The 16,385-nt window shown below is 40.4% G+C and overlaps 1 protein-coding gene across 5 annotated transcripts in view; it reads right to left on the bottom strand.

Moving 5' to 3' along the window:
* Positions 1 to 16,385, bottom strand: part of MAP3K1 (mitogen-activated protein kinase kinase kinase 1) — a 60,025-nt gene that overhangs the window by 43,095 nt on the left and 545 nt on the right. The window contains exon 1 of one of the 5 annotated variants that reach the window (XM_080574626.1): positions 15,601 to 16,317. The exons of 1 other annotated variant lie outside the window; for it this stretch is intronic. Coding sequence is in view for 2 of the 4 variants with exons in the window: in XM_080574623.1 (XP_080430749.1) it covers positions 11,069 to 11,109 (41 nt within the window). In the remaining 2 variants the exon portion in view is untranslated. Of the gene's footprint in view, positions 1 to 6,831; positions 11,868 to 15,600; positions 16,318 to 16,385 lie in introns of those variants that run through there. 3 more of the 5 variants (XM_080574627.1, XM_080574624.1, XM_080574623.1) reach the window with 3 other exon arrangements.

The following is a 16,385-nucleotide window of genomic DNA, read 5'->3' as shown; positions in this document are numbered from 1 at the left end:
GCTAGAACAGAGCTCCTTATCTACTTCAAAACACAAAATGAGTATACTTAAGTGAGGTACTCTTCTTGTACTACAGTTTTAGCGGGATTTCTGAAACTAACACATGCATTCCTGCAGTAGATTTTTACTTCCATTTATTAACAGTTTCTCATGAAAAATTCTCTAGTAATTTTGAATACCATGATGTCCTAAAGCCAGAAAGAATAAGTGCATCTGTGCTTCCCAGCGTGTCTTACTCTGGTTCCCAGAACTTCTCTAGTTAATTTTAACTTAATGGTCTAAGGGAAATAAAACTAACAACGTCTGAATCTTCTACGTCTTTTCAAAGTCACGTTATCATTTCTTCATGCAGTAATAAATTTTGGTCCATTAAGGTGCACTCAAAAAAGCCTTACCAGTTTTTGAATTGGTGAATAAAGCCACATAGTTTCTCTTCAAAAACAGGAGTTTAACAAAAAGCTCTCAAGAAAGTTACATATTTGGAGATGAGTAGAATTTCGGCATTATGCTTGGAAGACCATTAACCACTTCCAACTTCAACTTTTCAACAAAACAAAATGAAAAGGAAATATGACAGTTACTTTGAAAAAAGCCTAGCTACTGGGAAAATAAGACTACAATGAATGAAAATTCAACTGAATATGAGAAAAATTAAACGAGGAGCATGAACTCACAGCAGTTACATCTATTAAGTTGTAATATGAAAGCAAAACATTTTCATCAGTTGCTACTTGCTGAGAAGGAGAAAACACTATACATCTCCTCCATTAATAAAATGACAATTTACTGTTACATACATTATTTTCACTACAGTTAACTCACTATCCCCTTAAGTCAACACCTAAGTTTTAGCGATTAGTGGCAAACAGCCATAGCTGCTTTACTTTAGTGAAATGAAAATGAAGAACTGATTATCTTCAAGAAGACGCACTCTTATTTGGAAAGATAAGGTTTTCAGATCTGCCTTATAAGCCTTCCTCCAAAAATTTCATAGGCATTTTATGCAAGAATAGCGGTAAGTAAAACACTTCACTAAATTGCTGGTTGTCCACCCTTTGACAATCTGTGAGGATTTAAAAATAGAATCCATACTGAAATCAGCAGTACACCAAAAAAGTATTTTTTTTTTTTTTAAGCAATGCATTAAAAGATAAGAAACAGGCAAGAAAGTCTCTCTTACACAACACCTCCAACACAGACATTTCAACAATACAGAAGACTACTGAAGTGGCTACTTATTAAATTGTCTTTAACAAATACCAACTAAAACCTGAAACTACTTTCTGTGCATCACCACTGAAAAAAAAAACAAAACACAGATGAAAAAAGTGTTGCAGCTACCGATATCCAAACAGTACTGAACTAGACTGTAATGTAGCTTTGCCATATTAATGTAGGGAACTGGAACTTAGAAAAAGAACAAAGCTAATGATGATTATTCCTCTCATTCAAATCGTATATTAAAACTAGATCTGCTAACTTTAACTGAAAGACAAATGAATAGCCTAAGGATGGACCACAGCCACAAAAGAGCCTTAAGGTCACTTGTCTTAACAACTTTCTAACCTTTTGTACTCATTATATAACCAGAATTGATATGCACAATATTCCACCCTACCTTTAAATAAGGTATCTGTCCTGCTGAATTAAATTGAGAGCCTAATGTATGGTGAAACTTTATGGAAGACCTGCAACCCACGTTTCCCACCACCCCTTCTTTCAAAGACAGAAGAAGCCAAGTATCTGTTACCAGAACAAGAAGCACTTGGCACATACCTTCGAGAAAGTTGGACAGTATTTCATGACTACTGCAGTTTGTACATTCACAGAAGTGGCACCTGAGGCTTTTTTAGCTCTTTTCATTCTCTGTAAACTACAGCTAGAGCTGTTCTGGCTTCCCGAAAATTTTCTTGTTCAACACAATCTCACGTGAAAAGACAGCCTTCTAATGCCTTCAGTTAACAATACACCTGATTAGGACATCACCAAAAATATTTTTAAGATATTTGTGTAGGGTATGAGAAAGGTCAGGAAAAAGTCTTCTGAAACTGAGAACATAATTTAATTATAGTAATCTTATCAACACCTTAAATAATTTCTTAAATGAAATGTTAGTTTCCACCTTGTCATGTGAACATTCTAGATTCTTTCATGTTACTGAACTCCTACAGAACAAACTAGGCAAGGAGCTGCCAAACTCTGATGTGTACAGCCAGTGGTGTTCATTATACTTCAAAAAGACACATGGTTTGAGAAAGAAGTACACTCCACTGGTAATGGTAACAATCATGGCAAAACCACTTATGAGCTCTCGCCCTTCAGAAATCTTTTCTCAAAGAGCAGTATTAAGTACTATCAGCTAGTTTGATTTTGATGGAGCATAAGACAACTTAGCATTTTGTTTAAAAAAAATAAGAATTATAATGTTTGCCACAACATACAATGCATAACTTTAAAGTGAGGTTCAAACAAGTACTTAAAATTTTAGCTTTGGAATCAGACAACCCCATTTTTTCACATGAAGAGTTGATTAACTGTTGAAACAGTGTGAAACCTGGGGTTACATACCCCCAGTATGAAAGCTGGGGTTGTTCAGCCTGGAGAAGAGAAAGCACCAGGGACACCTTACAGTGGCCTTCCAGTACCTAAAGGAGGCCTACAGGAAACCTGGGGAGGGACTCTGTCTGGGAGTAGAGTGATAGGACAAGGGGGAATGGTTTAAACTAAAAGAGAGGAGAGTTAGAACAGCTATTTGGAAGAAATTATTTACTGTGAGGATGGTGAGGCAGTGTCACAGGTTGCCCCATCCCTGGAGATGTTCAAGGCCGGGCAACCTGGTCTGGTGGGAGGTGTCCCTGCCCATGGCAGGGGGGTTGGAACTGGGTGATCTTAAGGTCCCTTCCAACCCAAACCACTCTATGATTCTATAAAACCCTCTGAGATATAATGTAGATGTTCCCCCTCTGCCATTACAATTAATGTATGATGGGGGGTGGGGGGGAGGGAGAAGCGTGTATATATTGTATAATTTAAGTATATATGCATGCACACAAACTAAGGACTACTGACGATCTCCTTCAGTCACATTTCTTTCTCTCTACAAAGAAGGATTGTGACTTGAAGCAGTAATACTTACTATAGCAAGATAATACCCATAAAAATGTGGGAAAATAGAAGAACACCAGCTCAAAAAAGGGGAAAAGATACCCCTCATTACTGAGAAAACCTCCTTCAATCAAACGAGATCAATACCAACAACCAAATCTAAACTTATTCCCAGAGGCGCCACTAAGACAGCTTTTACTCATCAGCTGTGCTGCAATGTATGAAAGGATAAAGAAGCAACAAATTAAACAGGCGATTACCAAGCAGTCTGGCAAGCTTGGCAACTGTTCTAGTTTATGGTCCCATTTCTGACCACCCCGCTGTGTTAGGACTCTTCTGATTGGACTTCCAACCTTAGAGTTAAAAACAGCTCATCTTAATACGACACAGTAATTTGTCTACAGCTCTTATTAAAAATTCATAACCCAGTTTCATTTTTCCTACTTTGCTCCAGAACATAAGTTCTACCATGAAAGAAAAAGTGCAAAGAATCCATACCTTAGAACTCTGGAGGTTTACTTTAGTTTAATGGCATTGCCATATATTAAGCAAGTACAAGAGGAATCGTGTCAAATCAATGCATAAATAGAAAGCATTAAAGTTTAACTAGTGTCACTGAAATATTTGAAATATGTTGATTTTAAAGTCACTGAAAAGCACACTATTCTGGAAGACCTTTACATGAGAAAACTGTCTAAGAAAAAAAAAAGACAAAAAAGCATTTTCTTTAACACAGAGGTAAGTTCCTTATTAAGTTTTAGCAAAATATTCAAAGCTAAAACAAATATTTGTGATGACTAAAGATGGCTTAGACTCATTTTACTTCTTACCATGAGGACTTATATCACAATAACAATCTCTCAGAAATGGGACAATAACTTAACTGAGAAGGCAGCAGTCTCATTTCTTTGAATAGGTGCATTATGCGCTTTTCAAACCACTACAAAAATACACCACATATATAAGAAAGCAAAAATAAAAGCTAGTTTCCAGGAAATACTGATGGAACCTTAGCTGGGGAAGTCTGTGCATGAAACAAATCATGCCCTTGTGCCATGCTAATGGACTGTTTATGGAAATACTTTTCTCAACAGGTTAATCTTAGACCAGGTACTGGAATTGGCCTGGCTGTGAACTAGTCACTAAGACCAACATCCCTCACTGGATTAATTGCTACACTAAACTTACAGGCAACGGGCTGCAGAATCCACGACTACGGTGACTGAGCCCCAAGTCCACTTGGATGTCAGAAGATGCAGTCTTTGAAATAAAATTGGAACAGGGCTGATTTCAGTCCAGACTGTGCAGGAAAAATGAAGAATGTACTGTCAAACAATTCTGTCCTGGAAAACCAAAGACATTGGCACAGTTGGTTTAAGTTACACTTCTAACAACAAATACTATGTGAACATTCAAATAAAGGACTCAAGCTACATCTCTTTGACCTTTCCTGTCTGCAGTGGTCAATGTGATCTAAGGAGAGCCTTTCCACCTACTTGCATAGTACGTCTGGGTTAAGCATTAGCCAGAGAGCCACTCATCTACACAAAACCAGAAAAACTGATGTATGATTATGGAAGAGTACAGTTCTCACAACTTACACCGACTGCTCATTCACAGCCTCTGAAATACTAAAATAGTTAAACTGAAAGAGTTAAACATTTTTACTCATGTAATTATAGATTATTTTAACAACTGCAAAGAAGTATACAGTAACCCGACAAATCCTTATCAAAAGTTGCCATAGTAAGAACTAGCTATACTGACCGTTTCCCTCACGAGAGCCAGCTTTTTCCACTCCCAGTTATAAAAACATGCCATTTATTTGAACATGGAAAGGGAGTAACAGTGCTAGACCCAGATTGCATCATTTCCCACTTCCTTTTAGGTATCAAAATGCAAACCTCACCACAATAAGGCTCAGAAATCCAGTGAAGCAGATGCTGGACTTCAGGAGGGGAAGTGTGATGTTGCTTCTTGCAAGTGAGCTTACAAGTAAAAAACAAGTTCCATATAATTGCTTTATTTTCTGAAACTGATTGTAAAGAAACCTGAAGAAAGATTGGATAGGCTGATTATTACTGACAAACGCTAAAAACCTTGGCTAATAATCCTAACTACAATGAGAAATTCAAATGTAATTATGCTTACCCACTTGATATTTGTGGTTTCAAGCAAGAAAAACTAGTTTTAAGCATTTCTTTAGGGCAAGATCCATAGGCCTGCTTTGTGCCTCCACCAAACCATAAATTTGTCATCACGTTGGCTGCACAAGAAAGCGTTTTGAAATCTAGAGGCAATGGTATCTTCTCCCCACAAGATTTACTGGAAATATTTAGGTTAAAAAAAAAAAAAGCATGTCACGCTTAAGGTACCAGCTCCTATATCACAAGCTATATACTCCCCACAGAGGGGAGACAAAGCACAGCAGGTCCCACTAGTATAACCAGTACAGCTCTTTTGCATAGATGGTTTCACAGATCTCAAAACACAGCAGTTGCGTAAGTCTGGTCTTCATCTATTCTTGGCTTTGTTCCAAGCTAATTTACCTACTTATCAGTTGTGCAAATCAGGGAGATGTGTAGACATTTCAGCTTTAAGATCAGAGAAACTTGATTTGAGCTTGTACAAATGGTAATAGAAGAATAAATTTGTACAGTCGTCTTTCCCTTATAAACTTGTATAGGAACAGAGTAGAGTAATTTCCCATTAAGCAAAAAAACTGCAAATGAGTATTTTTTCAAAAACTGTAGGGCTTCTAAAGCATAGCTATTTATAGTTGAAGAGGTACTAAGTGCATTATACAACAACAACAAAAAAAAAGAATGAGAAAAAGAAAAAAGAAAGAACAATCCTATTCTTCATTTGACAGCTTTCACTGTTGTGTCTTTCGAATCACGGTTTTAAGTGTGGCAGAAACATAATTTTAAAGTTCTCAAATCAGCATGTATCAAAACGCTATCAGCACAGCCTAGCAGAAGCAATCTTAGAGTGATAAATATACCTAAATTTAAACACATTTAGTTGCAGAGATTCTGTTAAAGCATAGGGTCTTGCACTTTTTAACACATGCTATGCTAACAGATCTTACACCCTTCCTTCCACCAAGCTCTACACGTGCTTTCCTCCCAAATTTTTTTATTTCAGTCACCCTTTGAAATCTCTTCCAGCTTTTTTGCCATATATGCATGTGTCTCTGTGTGTACTCCCACCTCCCTCTCTGAAGTTCTGTGGATTGGTATTCTCTCTCTCTCTCTAAGCCTTCACTCCATCTTCTTTAGCTCCCTTCTTCCACTTTCAGCTCCTCTCAAGACAACTGCTTCTCCTACTGCACTCTCTCCAACTAATTGCTTTCCAGTCCTCCAGCTTACTCATTCATCTACTTATTCTCTGTCTTTCAATTACCAGCTTCTCTTCTTCCACACCCAGCCCCATGTTTTCTTCATGTTGGTATCCCTTCATCTAACATGTTACCTCTTCCACTTCCTTTCATCTTCTTCCAGGTACACTTCTGTCCTCAAGCCTTTGTTTCCCTACTCTTCACAGCTGTTTTCTTGCCTGAACCACAAATACAGTGCTTAAGGTTCTTCCATGAAAGCTCAGGCTATATGCAACAGTCACCCGAAGCATCACAGAAGGTCTGTCTTTTCTGATAAGCCCCCATATCTTATAAGCCCCATACCAAGCTTTCACGTAGCTGAGGGCTACAAGATGCACAGCACTTACTGTGAGCACAGCAGTCTTTGTGCCAGCATAACGCTGCTGCCAGTAGCTTTGTGGGGCTGATGAGCAGAGAAGCTTCATCCAGAACACTGCAAGAGTCACATGCAACTACAAGGTGAACAGTGTTAATTTGGTTCTGATTTCCCTCTGAGTTGGGATTCAGGCTTTGAGTGAAACACAGATTAGCAAAGGGTCACTTACTTAGTGATACACATTGCTTTATCTCAGCCTGAGGCAGCAATACCACAAATCAGATAAATACATGAAAAGTGGACACTTGCTTAGAAAGAACAACAATTAAGCCTATAAGGCACCACAATTGCATAGAGGTTTTACTAGAGATTCAATCACAAGATTAAAACCTGTGTTTTCCCCTGGGTCCCAGCTATTTATGGTCATTTAGTTCTCAATTGTTTCTACATTTGTGAGTATTGTTAAAAGTAATGGAACTACTTATGAGTACAGACAAGTTGCAGCCTGGAAAGAAATTCTAAATTTTTTAAAAATCATTTGTCAAATCAAAAAAAAGTCAAAGACGCAATTTGATGAAGTCCCTATGGAACTTAGTCTACATGGTAAAGGCTGGCAGATTTCCTACTGGTTCTTCTTCTTAGCTCCTCAGCAGTCCACATTGTGGGCTGAAGGGAAGCCAAAAGCCTAAACTCTCTGGCTGCACTCTTCCTGGCAGACTAGATTCCCAGGGTCTCCAAGTGGCCTGCCCTGGCACTGAATAGCTATTCCCTTTTGCAGTACATTTTAAAATATAGGAATGCAATTCATACGTAGCTGATTTCAAAATACTGAAACCATTGTCCTTCTCCAATTTGCTTCATCGGGCACCTCCACTGCTGGTAGCAGAACTAAAATACTGCCACGCACATGCATGGTGCTGAGCAAGTCATAACAAGCAAACATTTCAGCATACTCATTTTCTGCAGAGGTATTGAGGGGAATTATATGCTTCAGCATATTTTCTGGGACAAGATAGCTTACCATTGTACCTGAACATGCAGGAACACATGCTTAAGAGACTGAAGAAACATTAGTGCTGTTTCTCTTACAGTATGTACACATAACTTTTAAAGAGCTCATCTATACTTCAAAATTTTCCAATGTAAGTTACCAATTATACTTGGCAACTTCAAGACCAAATATAATTATACTCTAAACGAGTTCAGGAAAATGAACATTAAACAATTTAATTAGTTTACCATCATTAATTAGAGAAAATAGGGAAGCGTTTTGGGTAAAGACAGTACCCTTCTGAGAAATGCCAGAGTCTTCCTAAAGGCTTGCGATGTTATTAGTAAAATTGCATCATATACAGTATTTCAGGAACAGTCAGGGAAAGTTACCAGCACCAACATTTGATGGTACAGAAAGTACTCGAATGAGATGGCATCATGGACATCTCACAGGGCAGCTTTCAGCTCAAAGCCTTCCAACATTTGTTTTCCCTTCAGAAGGGCACATCTAGCTTCAACTGCAGAGGTGAAACAGGATTCATAGGATATGTCAGGAGTGCAGTCTGCAAGCCCTGATTTTACTTTTATCTCTAATAAAAAAAAAAAAGCTTCATCTGAGAAATTCTTTTGGGCTGAAGTAGTGTGTGAAGTAATGTGTATCTCAGGTACAAGGAAACAGTTTCTGTTTGTTTATTCTACTGATCTGCTGCTTTTGAACCCTTCCTCCATGTTTTCCATTTCCAGGAAAGTTACTTGACCCACCTGCCTTTGAAATATATGAAAAAGGAAAAAGCTTTATTTCTGTTATGAACTGAATCCTTCACTACCAACAATAAAGCTGAAATTACTGACAACACGGACACTTTTGAATGGACCTGAAGTCCTTTGGCTTCTGAAAAGGCAGCCAGATGATGGTGTTTCCAAGCAGGGGTAGAAGAGAGAGCTTCCTTAATGCCTGCTGATCCTCTCTTATTGGACCTGCTGTTCCCCCATCACTTCACAGAGCTCTGCTAGGGTCAGAGACAACAGAAAGGCATGCTGACCTCCAACAGAAAGCAAAAGCAATGGCCAGGCACTACACCAGTTCTAAATTGCCCTGTATCGCCTGAACTAAACACTCTGCCAGTCCTTAATAGTTCTCCTCCCTCAGCTTGCTGAAGATATCAGCATATGTCAGTTTATAATACTTAACACATCCTTACATGAAAGCACCTTCCAGCTTTTAACAGATGGAAGGCTTCTTAGCTTAATCCAAAATGTTTCATTACTCAGTTCCTTCATGGGGATTGTCTGCCTGCTTTCCACAAAAGAGGCAGTTTTAGTGTCAGTCTGCATAACAGTTTTCACAGTGAGAGGAACCATAAAGCATCAGTCATCCAACCTTTTCTGAATCGGTTTGGCACGACGCATTCCCACAATGACAGCCCTGAAGATCATCTGCGTTGGTCTCTGCCTGAGATCCGCGTGGCCTAAGGAGTCATATCGTGCTCTCGTACAGAAGGCGGGGAGGGAGATCCTTCCCCTCCCTCTTCCTGTAACGCTGATTTAAAACAAACACAGAGAGCAACCTGCATTGCTCCACCACCTCTTCCCTTGCTATTCCTCCCAAGCACCTCTGGGAGGAATAAGAAACACGCAGCTCTGACTCAGAACAAGTTCTTGCCAGGGCACCAAATGGGAACTGAGTTAACTTCAGGAAGACGTCTGAGGGCGCGAACGGGCCCACATGGAGCAGAAGGTACCGCTGCAGGAGATTCCAGCCCTGCCCTTGGAGGCTGGAAGGCAAAGACAGCTCTGCTTGCCCAGCAGCCTCGCCAGAAGCCTGCGGCCACAACTGCAGGGCAGGCGTGGAAGAGCGGCTGCATTTTGCTCTGCAGCATGGACGAACTACTTTCCACGCTTGTGAAGGAAACCCTCACAGAAAGCACACCGCCCCTGCCCTCCTGATCGGCTGGGGCATCTGATGTGCCTGCAGAGCACAGGAAGCCTACTGTGTTGAAATGCGCATTACAAATAAATGCAGAACTTACAGCTTAAAAACAAAACCAACAACACAACAAACAAAACAAAAAACCCCACACAACAAAACGTCTGTTCTATATTTACGGAAGTGCTCATTTGCTGGAAATACAAGATGTTATTGAAATAACTTTTTGAAAGTAAACTTCTGCCTATTGATATTTACATTGGAGTTTTAAGAAAAACTCCATCCAGCCCCTCTGTTTAAAACCCAGCTGTTCACATTTCCATTTCGGGTTTGAAATTCCTCAGAAAGAACTTTATACAACTCCATGAACCATCACATATGTTTTACTTTATGAACAAATCAGCAAAATTAATAAGCACTATGGATCCTTAATATGGCAGATACTTTCAATTTTTTTAAAGAACACTATTTCAGTGAGTTTCTGTACTAATCACAACTTCAATATTTTTGTAGATTAAGCAAACAATCCTTTAGTCATAGGCTAGGCATCTGTAGTGATATTTACTTTAGTGAAAAAACAAACATTTCAGATGCATTTTAAGGGAACATTTGCCATCAGATATGTAATCAGTATTGTAAAGTTAACCTACAACAAGAGGAAAAAAATTGAAAGGAATATTAGTATCATACCAAACAACTCAGCAGTCTACAAACATGACAAAATTAAAAAAAAAGTGCAAGACGTTGATAGACTGAAAGAACTGTCCCTGACTACAAATGAGTTTTCAAAGAACACATTTAGCAACCAGAAATTAAAGGACTCTGTCATGATTCAAAACAATTAGAATATTGTCTTAACCATGACAGTAAACAAACACTTGCCTGCTAGAGTGTATTAATCTGACAAGGTCAGTAAACTCTACATGAACTGCAAATGGGAGGTCATTGCAAGATTCATCACACAATTCAGATATTTGCATTTCATGTGCCTCTTCAAATACAGGTAAATGTTACCTGTAGGTAATCGGGAGACCTGATTATCCACTAACCTTTGAAGCTGCCTATTTAAAGAATTACTAAAACAAAAGTCTGCAGACATTTACCGGTAGAGTAGCATGGTAACACTGAATTTGCTTAGAAAATAAATTTGTTTCTCAAATGAGTATTTTCATACATTAGATTTTTCTTCTTCAACAGTATCCAAGAGGAACAATTCTGAAGATACAAGCATAGTGGTCATTAGGATATACAAAAAAATCCTCAGGATATAAGAGTGTTATTTGACAGAAATAACTAGTGAAATGCAATACGTGTTTCTGGGTTAAAACAAGGAGTATTAGTTGCACACCTCTGAGGGTTAACTAACAGCTCACAAAGTGACCTGATCATCACTGCTGACAACTGAGCAAAAGCTCATTTCAGTTTGCTCAAAAGCAAGATGACAGGATGCTCTGAAAAAGAAAAAGAGCACAGAAAACAAAACGTCAGATGTGGTTAGATGTCAGTGTGGACTAGCAGACACAGTCCATTTCTCCCGTGTTCCACTCCCATCTTCCACAGTGACCCTGGATAAGTTACAAGGCGGTCAAATATCAACAGCAACATGTCAGCAATAAATGATATGCAATATATTGATGAGAAACACTATGGGAGGACATAAGTCCCCTGGTGTAATAAGTACATTAGTGGCTATTCCATTACAACCCAGAATATTAGGACAAGGGAGACGAGAACAAGCAGGACTATGTAAAAATTCCACAAATGACACAAACAGTTTACACTTCAGGGATACAAAAGAAATATACTGAGAAAGCATGAAACTGAGGTTGTGACTTCAGTTCTCGTCTCATCTCATAGCAGAGAAACAGGAATACTCAATGACATTCTAAGGTTACAGAAAAGGAGTGAAAACCCTTTTTGCAAACACCTTCAAGTCCATCATCACTGGATGCCAAGCACCATCAAAAAATTAGGAAATATTTCTGAGCAAAATTAAGGGGGGTGAGGGAGAATTACTGTTGTATTAATACATTTCCAAAGTCATGTCAGTCTCCAGGCAGAAGTCAAACAATTCCCAATTTCAGATGATTCTTAAGCATCCAGTAAAAAGAGCTGTGCTGTTTTTTTTTTCCTCCCCCCCCCCCCCCCCCCCCCGGACAATTTTCAGTCAAGATCCAACAAAAATCAATCTTCAGTAAAATCCCCAAACCACAAACAAAAAACTCCATGCAAACAACTCCTCCCACCTCCCCTCATTCACACACCCCCCCCCCCCCCCCCAATTTATCTTACAGGGTTAAAAGAAAAAAATCAAGAAGATTCACCACTGAGCAGGATTCTCAAGTTCTGCATAGTGGTCAAGCAGGAACTAGGAAGATTTTTGGAGGCAGCATGGTAAAGATAAAAAGGGAGGGAAGCAACAGAAAGCAACATACCATTTAACAACATTCGCCTGGTCACCCAGAGACAAGTAACGAAGCCCTCTTACAAGGTTTCTGTCCACTTTGTCTCAAGCAAAAGAATGAGCTGTAATTCTAGAGTTTTAAGTGAGAGCAGAGCAGATAGACAGTAAAACAAGACGACCCTGGGGTTTCCACAGAGCTCTCTGAGAACACTGAGATTAGCATTAGAAACTCCAGAGCTCACGACAGATCCGTTCTCTTATCACGGCCGCTGCTAAGAACTACCTCTGGAAGCTTGTTTGAAGAACAATTACGTGGCAGCGCATAATTTCTATTTTAAGCAAACTGGAGCCAAGTTTCACGAATACTGGAAGCCAGCAAAAGCCAACAGCGGCATTCCCACAGTCACCCCACCCCTAGCTGCTTGCTTCCACTCCCACCTCATCCTCTCACGCACCAGGATAAACTCTTGCACAGCTGCACCATTACCTTTACTCTGACTTCAAACAATAACAAACGCATCGGCGCTCCAGAAGATCTCGTGAGGTTCACATCTATCTACAGAAGGACAAACTGACCGTCAAAGATATGTTGTAATTGACAGAATATCTTGCAGCTTTGGGAAAGGCCCGGTTCCACATGTCTGCCCCCAGGTATCCATCTCAATAACAGCACCTAGACTTCCCTCAGTGACAGCGAAGACTGAATCTTTACTATCACTAAATCCAACCAGACAGAAAGCTCCAGATTAGTTAGTTACAATCTATTTACTTTGCATAGGAACAAAGAAACTGCCATAGCAGATCAAGCCATTTAAGCAGAACCCTACCACTTGCAATAACTAAGAGTGATAAAAATCAGACATAGGAGAGGGTGACCCTCTTCCAAAAATACTTTCAAGCCACAGAGCACTGAAGAGGTAGGAGGTGGAATTTCTCTCACAGGAGGATTCAGCTTAAATTGGAAGCAGAAAATGTGGCAGCTTATTTAAGCTGTCAGTGAAAAATATCAAGAATTTTGAAAAGCAATAAAACACACTATTATATTTTATCTTAGCTGAAAGTAGCTACAGTAAATAGCCTATATATTTTAACTATAAGTACAATCTGAGAACGTGAGCCAAGACTAGTATCATTTCAGTGGAAAGAAAAGAAAAGAAAAATCAAACCTTTGCTAGGCTGTGCTCTGACGGAACTTGCTCACCCTGTTCCCACCTCACTGCCCAAACCAGTGCTCTGTTAATGCATTCATGCACTCCTTTAAAGGTGCTACAATTTGTAACCAAATCCCAGACCAGCAAGCTTTTACCAGTACTCCTGTCCTTGTTGTCAAAACTTTGCTTTCACTGTGTTTTTACTGTCTCTAGCAGGCATCAAACAGGAATTGCAGATAATAGAGCATAAATATCTACACAGGTTTTCTTGCAGCTGAACTCACAAGCTTGCTGTATCTAGCACATACATTTTGAAATTGGAACACTAAATTTTCATGCAAGTCACACAGTGCATGGTTACTGTATAAAGAGAAGACAAATCACAGCATTTCCTGCTTTTTGTTTCTATAAAAATGAGGTTATGGCAGCATAACCAATACTGCACTCAGGAATGCATTAAGTTACCTACACCAATTTTAGATACAAATAAACATCACTTAAACTGTCTGAACGTTTTAAAAGAACATTGTTAAGATCACACAGGAGGAGGTACATTTTGCCTTCATGGATTTCCCCACAAATCAGAAGTTATAGCTTAAGTTACTAGAAATCTTAGTACAGTTACCACTGAATTCATTGTTAGGACATATTTATATAAACCAAATCAATACACTGCCATGGAATAAAAGGTCCTAAGTGTTTTATGTGGAAGCTGCATTTCCTAGTAAAATAACTCCCTTCTCCTCCTACAGTGGTATAAAGATAGCTTACAATGTCACAGCTTTTAGTGAAAATGTGATCTGCTCTTGTGACAAACAGAGAGCTTGAGAGACTGAAGAAAAAGGGTAATATTTACATTTATGACTTAACAGCAGAGCCAGTTTCCCTTTTCAGCTTCATTCTAAGGCTCATGCAGGTCTTCCCGCACAAACAGAAAATCTATTTAGAAAGTGACTGTAATACCAAAAAGACTGGCAAGGGGACTTTGGAGCAAGTACAGTATCTTTTAACGAGCAGTAGATCCTTATGGAAGAGCATAACTGCTCCATTTAAAACCAGAACAGAAGACCATCACACATTATTTTGATCACGTCCTTCAGCTTGCCTCTTAATAAATGTCTGGGTAATAACTGCATGTACTGACTTATTTAATGTGTAATATGCTAACTGCATACTCACATAACACAAACAAATAACCCCCTCCTTTGGCTAGAACAAGTTATTGAAATCACAACAAGGGCAGAGACGTTTTAAATTTTCAATATAGCCTGACAAAGTAGTACTTATCTAACATCTGTTTACTGGTAACAGGACATACAGAATTACTGAGATATTCTTTAAATCCTTGTGTAGAATATTTCTGAAGGACACTTACAATTAACGCTGCCATGTGTTTTCAACCATACTCATGATAAATTCAAAGTAGCCCATCTCTGAAGAGACATATGAATAAATAAGAGACAAGCAGTTGCCATTTACCATTTTCTGTGATTTGTGAACATTCCTAGTCAAATGTGAGAGAGCATTTGGGTGGGGGAGAAGGGTTATAACTTGCACACATACTCAAAACACTAACTTGTCCAGATGTAGGTAATTTAAAGTAAGCAAAACTGTCCATGCGAAAGGAAAAATTCCACGGCTGCTCTGTCATTGCTGCCCTGGGACTGACTAGCAAGGATGGAGTCAATATTCCTGCACTGATGTGACATACATTGACCTTCCCGAATCTCTAATATTCAGCCTAACTCTCTCTTAATATTGCCGTAAGACCACAATTTGTATTACAAGATACAGTTCATTATACTTTCATGACTTCACAGAGGAAAAGATAGTGCTAAAGAGTCAGAATTAAGTTACTTGCTAAAATTCGTACACGATTTTTTATCTTCCTGAAACACTTCAGATTTCCACTAATCCTTCTATAACCGCAGAGGGACTTATCTGTTAGGACCCCACCACATCAAGTATTTTCTCACTGCCCTAGGCACTGACCAAAATTCATCGGAGTAGCTCAGAATTCATATAAATAGGACATCGGTCTAGAAGCCAACTCTTACTACAGTTTTTCCCACGCAAGTTAACCTTCAAAATACACCCTTGAGGTTTAACTGGTATAAGACACAGCTATAAAGAATACCCATCATCTGTTAAACCGGGAATACGTTTCTTACGAGGTTTAAATAATTAGCCCAACAAACGGTAAGGCCTCTCATTAAAACAGGTCTCTTGACGTTTAACCGCGAGCCCTGAAGCTACCCAGCCCGCATCACGTAGCGCCTTACAAGAGACCCGTAAGAAATCCCCAGCCCCACATCGGCCTCACACCGTCAGTGCCGTCCCGCACGCCTTCCAGCCAGACCCCGCCAGGGCACGTCACAGCCACGATGTGCTCCGAAGTAGGCAGGCGGCTGCACCGTGGGCATGCTCGCCTCCTTCCCCGAGGCTTCCCCGTACGCTGACGAACCGCGGGCAGCTCGTGCAAAGCCTCGGGGCACGGGACTCGTCGGCTGCAGAGCACGGAAGGCGAGCGAGGGCTACCGACAGGCGGGCACCCGGTGAGCCCGGGCACTGGATGAAGGCAGCGCCCAGGCTGCGCTGAGAAACCGCTTCGTTAGCGCTTCATCTCCCTCTCCGAAAGGGGAACGGTCGGACAGTCCGACGGGCTTTCCCTTCTATCGCTAAGCCTCAGGAAAAAAAAGAAAGAAAAAACAAAAACAAAAAAGCAAAAACCACGAGTCCTGCAGTATCGCGATGCCGCGAACCGGCCTCAAGACCTTCCAGAAGTCCCTTTAAAAAAAAAAAATAGGAAAAAAAAAGGAAAAGGAGAAGCAGCAGTAGCGGCGCTGCGCAGCCAGCTGCCGGGCAAGCCGCGGGGCACCGGGAGGACGGCACCGGGCGCTGACAGCTCCGGGCGGCCCGCGGGGGCACTGCCTCGCAGCCTCCCTCCTCACAGCCTGCCTCACAGCCTCCTCTTCCTCACAGCCTGCCTCCTCCTCCTCACAGCCTCCCTCACAGCCTGCCTCCTCTCCCTGCTGCCCCGCACCTCCGCGTCCCCCAGCCTTCCGCCCCACACCCCCCCCCCATCCCCATCCCGCCGCCGCTGTCACCTC

The sequence above is a fragment of the Anser brachyrhynchus genome, assembly GCF_964034855.1.
Source record: "Anser brachyrhynchus genome assembly, chromosome: Z".
NCBI classification, from domain to species: Eukaryota; Metazoa; Chordata; class Aves; order Anseriformes; family Anatidae; genus Anser; species Anser brachyrhynchus.
This window is presented reverse-complemented; position numbering and strand designations above follow the sequence as displayed.